Consider the following 6,504-nt stretch of genomic DNA (forward strand, 5'->3'; position numbering starts at 1 on the left):
GAGAAAGTGAGACCCCATCTCAAAACAAAAACAAAAAATCCTTGAGAGACCTTACATCTTTCATAAACAACTCAAAATGGGTCATAAACCTAAATACAAAACATGAAACTATAAAATTCATAGAAAACAGGAGAAAATCTAGGTGCCTTAGGTTTAGCAATATCTTTAAATGTCCAAAGCACAATTCATGAAAGAAAAAATTAGAAGTTGTTACTTTATTAAAATTAAAAACTTCTGCTCTTCAAAAGGTACTACTGGCCAGGCACAGTGCTGTAATCCCAGCACTTGGGGAGGCTGACAGGCTGAGGTAGGAGATTCCTTGAGAACCCCTGAGTTTGAGACCAGGTTGGGCAACATAGTGAGACCCCATCTCTACAAAAAATACAAAAATGAGCTGGGTGCGGTGGCGCATGCCTGAAGCCTCAGCTACTTGGGAGACTGAGGTGGGAGCTTTGCTTGAGCCCGGGAGGTCAAGGTTACAGTGATCTGCGATCACGCCACTGTACTCCAGTCTGGGCAACAGAACGAGACCCTGTCTCAATTTAAAATAATAATAATAATAATAATAATAATAATGGCAAAGATGTGAATAGATATTTCACCTGAGAGGATACTAAAGAAGGCAAATAAACATATGAAAATGCTCAACATCATCTATCACCAGGGAACTGCAAATGAAAATGAAATACCACCACACGCCTACGAGAAAGACTAAAATCCAAAAAGCACTGACAACACCACATACAGGAACTCTCCTTCATTGCTGGTTGCAATGTAAAACGATACACCCCATTAGAGGGCAGTTTTGTAGTTCCTTACAAAACGAAACACAGTTTTCCACCTTACAACCCAGCAATCACACGCCTAGATTTTTACCCAACCGATCTGAAAAGTGATTTACACATAAAAACCTGCACACAAGTGTTTATAGCAGCTTTATTCATAATAGCCAAGAATGGAAAGCAAACCAATGGATCCTTCAACAGGGCAGTGGACGAACTGCTGCGTACTCACACAGAATACCACTCAGCAAGAGGAACGACGTACTGATATTCATGACAAACGGATGAAGCTCAAATTATGTTGAGCAAAAGAAGCCAGACACAAATAAGTGCGTACTGTATGAATCTATTTATACGAAGTTAACGAACAAACTAATCTGTGTTAACAGGTGGTAGATCAGTGTTTACCTTTTTTTGTGGGGGCTGGGGTGAGGCAGAGGGGTACTGACTACAGAGGGCTGCTCCTTTGAGGTTAGAGAAATGTCATGTATCTTTATTTGGGTGTTGGCTATGGGTGTATATATTTGTCAAAACACAAGATTTTGACAAATCTTATTAGGATTTGGGCATTCTACTCTGTATTTATACAATAAAAATGATTATTTGGAAAAAAAAGGTTGGTGGGGCAGTGGAGGGCTGTAATTGGATGTGGCCGTGGCCAAGCTTCTGGAGATGAATGACAAGTTTCTATTTCTTACCATGGTGGTGATCTGAAAGTTGTTCTTAAGTAAGAATTTATGAATCTATACATTTGTTTCATGTACTAGGCTTTCGGATGTGTGGCATTTTATAATGTAAAAAGAAAAAAAATGTTTTTAAGGAGTCCATTTCATCATTGGTTGGGTTGGACAACATAATCTGTAAATAAATATTCAACCCTATAATTATATGACTCTGTATTATTACTATGACAAAATCAGTAGGCCAGGTGCAGTGGCTCACGCCTGTAACCCCAGCACTTTGGGAGGCTGAGGCAGGAGGACTGCTTGAGGTCAGGAGTTTGAGACTGGCCTGGGCAACATAGTGAGATCCCTCCTCTACAAAACATTAAAAAACTAGCTTGGCACAGTGGTGTGCGCCTGTAGTTCCAGCTACTCAGGAAACTAAGGCAGGAAGATTGCTCGTACCTGGGAGGTTGAGGCTGTAGTAAGCTGTGTTCGTCTCACTGTATTCCAGCCTGAGGGACACCAAGACTATCTCAAAAAACAAAACAAAACAAAACAACACTCGTTATGAAGACAAAAATATTACAAGACATTTTCTTTCTAAATGTTTTTTGTAGAAGTGGGGTCCCACTATGTTGCCTAGCTTGATCTTGAACCCCTGGGCTCTCAAGAGATCTTCCTGCTTCAGCCTTCCAAAGTGTTGCGATTATAGGCGTGGACCACGATTCCTCTTTAATAAAACTTTGGGAGGCTTGAGGCAGGAGGACTGCTTGGGGTATTTTTGTTTGTTTTTAGACAGGGTCTCACTCTGTCACCCATGCTGGAGTGCAGTGGTGTGATCTCAGCTCACTGCAGCTTCTGCCTACCAGGTTCAAGTGATTCTCCTGCCTCAGCCTCCTGAGTAGCAGGGACTACAGGCATGCGGCACCAAGCCCTGCTAATTTTTATTTTTTTTAGTGGAGACAGGGTTTCACCACGTTGGCCAGGCTGGTCTCGAACTCCTGAGCTCAAGTGTTCTGCCTGCCTTGGCCTCCCAAAGTGCTGGGACTACAGGTGTGAGCCACTGCGCCCGGCCAATAAAACTATATTCCAAAACCATTGTTTGTAGGCAAGAATCATCCCCTCTGCTTCTAACTTCTGACTTCATTGTCCTCATAAAAGGAAGAAATCCTGAAAACGCTATTTTCTAATCTGCACTGACTTCAAGGCTTGTATTGACAAGCTTTCTTCAAAAAAGTAATCTCCAGCCTGAGCAACATATGAGATCCCATCTCTTACAAAGAAAAGAAAAAAAAATCAGCTGGGTATGGTGGCAAGCACTGGTAGTCCCAGATACTCGAGAGACTGAGGCAGAAAAATCGCCTGAATCCAGGAGTTGGAGGTTGCAGTGAACTATGATTGAGCCACTGCACTCCAGCCTGGGTGACAGAGTGAGATCCTGTCTCCAAAAAAAAAAAAAAAAAAAAAAAGTCATAGAGAACATGCCTACAATACAGGCTCCCACATACCTGAATCCTGTCCTGCTCTAGCCAAAGACCACATGTGACCACTAAGGCAACGTGTACACTGATGAGAAACTCCAGCAAAAGAACACTTTTGTAGGAGTTACACTCGATCGACGCCGAGTAAAACCTTTTCAAGTTTTCTCCGTATCCTCATGAAATACTCTAGTCCAGCAGCCTCCACTGAGCCCAGGATGTCTTTAGCCTAGGCTCTGCAGGCCTGGGTGGCCTCCCCAATCCCACAGATGACAGCTTACCATTCTACTATGAGGAAGGCTGTCTCAGGCAAGCCAGGGCCTTGGTCCCAAAGGCCTGGGCAGAAATGGAACACTGCCCGTCTCAAATCTGTTCAGGTCAGAGCAAAGGGAAGTGCTCTAGCCCCAACCTGGTAGCTGAAAGCAGGTGTCCTAAGGAAGGAGGGTGGTCAGGTCTTGTCTGCAGAGCAGAAGCCTCTGAGAAAAATCTTTCCTGCTCTGTCGCATGGAGGCCAGACAGAGGTGGTTGGTCTTGTGCCCACAGGAAGCCGATCTGAGCTACCTTTCCACTCAGGTTAGTTCAGAGGAAGAGGAACCTGTGGAGAGGATCCACCCACCCGAAAGCTCCGCCCCCAGTACTGCAGCCTTAACAGTCCTATAATTGGACCAATTGATATCCGCACTGGGCCACAATACAGGCTCATATTTAAGGGAGCCAAGATCCAACAGATTTCACCACTGTAGCATATTCAAACTACCCTGATAAGTGGAACTCTATGCGAACAGCATAACTTCAACAAACAAAGGAGGCTCCCAACAACGTGTGAAAAACCGAAGCAGGGGAAACATTTCAGTGAAGGTCAGTGTGGCACTGATTCACTTTACAGAAAGATGCAAACTGCGCATGTACAAAAACCTCTTTGAGTCCTTTATTAACGTCTGGAGATGTGTGGTACATACAATTAACAGCATCACACCAGCTACAGAAGTACAGAGAACCAAGAGAATGTACTTCAGAACAAGGATCTGAGAGCAACTTCTGGTGTTGCCTGCTCTGAACCTCCACAAAAACCCAATTCTGACACACGCAAGACAGACGATATAACAATTTCACTTGGGAATGGTTCTTTTAAAAAAATGACAAGAACTAATAGTTCAAACCCTTTAGAGTGTGAGATCTGGCAGCTCGCTTGGTGCCGTGGCACTGCTGTAAAAGGCCAACGTGGGCATTTGAAGGTCAGGCAGAAGAACCGAATGGGGTGGGTGGAAGAGGTTTTATTTTCAGTGTAGAGAGATAACAGATGGTCCGAGTGGATACTTTCAGTCCAGGCTCAGTATGGGGCCTGCAGGAATCCACTAGATAAATACAGTCTATAAACTGGAAGGCTGAAAAACACCAGCCAGCCATCCTTGTCATTGCTTCCAACTGGTGGACACTGACGCATCCGGAGTCACTTATGACACAGAGCAGGTTTAACAGGGGTGCCCCAAACGCAAGAAGGCGGCTGTGTCTAGTCAGCTCTGATCCTTTCATGCCACTGGATGTCACGGGTCCCTCTGCTTTCACACGTGAACTAAGGAACACTTCCTTTATTTCAAAGTTCCACTTTGGAAAAAACCAAAACCCTCCCCCCACCCCCACCATCATTCTTCATCAATTTGCTTCCAATCTCCTGATTCTTCTGGGTCTAGACTTTTTCCTTTCGCTTCAATTTTGACACTTTTTTGACAGTCCCGTTCTTGTTCAGAAGCTTCAGGACGCGGTCTTTATGATCTAAAACCTTAAGCATGGAGTCTCTGGCTTCACTGATTTGATCCATCACAAGTTTACACCTCTGCATATTTCCCTGAAACAGAAGACATTACATCATCAATCAGTGATCATGAGGACAGTACAGCTTTTAAAACACTGCTTGCCTTTGGGCAGAGGCCACGTTGAGGCTTCCACATAGAGAAAATGTCTTCTTGTTTCTCAGTAGTGCAGGCTGAAGCACATGTTTTTAACTGAAGATACGAGGGATACGGGGGGAAACAGGAGAAGTAGGGCTTTACAGAAAGCAGCTCCATAAAGTGGATGATCAGAAGGGAAGGGGCGCGCGCAAACCTGTATCAGCTCATTTATTCGGTGGAGATCATCATCAGTTGCTGCTTTTTTCTTTGGGATAATCCCTTCCTGCAGGGTGGTAAGTCTTTCGTAGACATCATGTTCTAGATTCGTCTGCAGCACACAAAAGGGAGAATATCATGACCTCGGAAATATTTTTCTATGTCAACCCCAGGCAAATGAACCCACCTTGAATCACCTTTGTAAACTGTCTAAGAGTTGTTTGGGTGACAATGTCCTTTCTCCTAAGGACTAAGATACTAAGGTTTAAAAACAGTAAAGCGGCTGGGCGCAGTGGCTCACGCCTATAATCCCAGCACTTTGGGAGGTTGAGGCGGGTGGATCACCTGAGGTCCGGAGTTCGAGACCAGCCTGACCAATGTGGTGAAACCCCATCTCTATTAAAAATACAAAATTAGCCGGGCGTGGTGGTGCATGCCTGTAATCCCAGTTACTCGGGAGGCTGAGGCAGAAGAATCGCTTGAACCCGGGAGGCAGAGGTTGCAGTGAGCTGAGATCGCACCATTGCACTCCAGCCTGGGCAACAAGAGTGAAATTCCATCTAAAAAACAAATAAATACAATAAAATAAAATAAAGGCAGTAAAGGAAACAGATCAACAAAGACTGATATTATAATTTGCCATAGTTCAGAACCTATCTTCAAGGATAACTTTTGAATACTGCCTTGAATCCACAATTCTTCTGAAACACAAGTCTCCAAGTTTCACAGAAGTGATTTCTGCTAAGTCAGAAGCAGCCAAGGCACTACATTTTTTAGATACTGACAACAGACAATGTTCTTCAGGTCACTGCTACTGAAAAGAAGGAAAAACTTTATGAGGTTGTTGCCTCCTCTTCACCCAGCTGGTGAAGGAGGGATTCTTGCCCTAGCGTTATAGAAATGGCCAAACATGTAAGATCCAACACTGGACAGATAAGATTAACAGCAGTTTATGAATCATAAATACAGTCATGCTCTGCTTTATGACAGGGATATGTTCTGAGAAATGTCTTTAGGCAACTCTGCTGTTGTGTGAACATCACAGAATGTACTTACACAAACCTAGACATTATGGACTACCACATACTTAGACTACATGATAGAGCCTACTGCTCCTAGACTACAAACATGTACACCATGTCACTGCAAGGAACAGTGCAGGAAACGGAAACACAGTGTTAACTGTTTGTGTGTCTACACATATCTATACATAGAAAAGGTATGGTAAAAATATGGCATGACAGATTAAAAATGGTAAAGAGCACTCACATGAATGCGGTCTAACAGGACCGTGAAGTTGCTCTGGGTGAGTCAGGGCTGAGCAGTGAGTGAGTGTGAAGCTCTAAGACATCACCGTACGCTACTGTGGCTTTATAAGCACTGTGCCCTGAGGCTACACTACATCTGTTAAAAAATACTCTTCTTTCTTCAATAACCAATTAACCTTAGCATACTTTTTTTTTTTTTTTTTTTT

At 43.7% G+C, this 6,504-nt stretch overlaps 1 protein-coding gene across 1 annotated transcript in view; it reads right to left on the reverse strand.

The window, feature by feature from the left end:
• Positions 1–3,831: 3,831 nt before the first annotated feature.
• Positions 3,832–6,504, reverse strand: part of SAP130 (Sin3A associated protein 130) — an 83,558-nt gene continuing 80,885 nt past the window's right edge. Inside the window, exons 19-20 of the mRNA XM_017867358.1 lie at positions 5,029–5,156; positions 3,832–4,771 (exon numbers count right to left, since the gene is read on the reverse strand). Coding sequence (XP_017722847.1) covers positions 4,613–4,771; positions 5,029–5,156 — 287 coding nt within the window. The 3' untranslated portion in view covers positions 3,832–4,612. The remainder of the gene's footprint in view (positions 4,772–5,028; positions 5,157–6,504) is intronic.

This window comes from Rhinopithecus bieti, unplaced genomic scaffold (genome assembly GCF_001698545.2).
Source record: "Rhinopithecus bieti isolate Rb0 unplaced genomic scaffold, ASM169854v2 scaffold_3906, whole genome shotgun sequence".
In the NCBI taxonomy this organism is placed as follows: domain Eukaryota; kingdom Metazoa; phylum Chordata; class Mammalia; order Primates; family Cercopithecidae; genus Rhinopithecus; species Rhinopithecus bieti.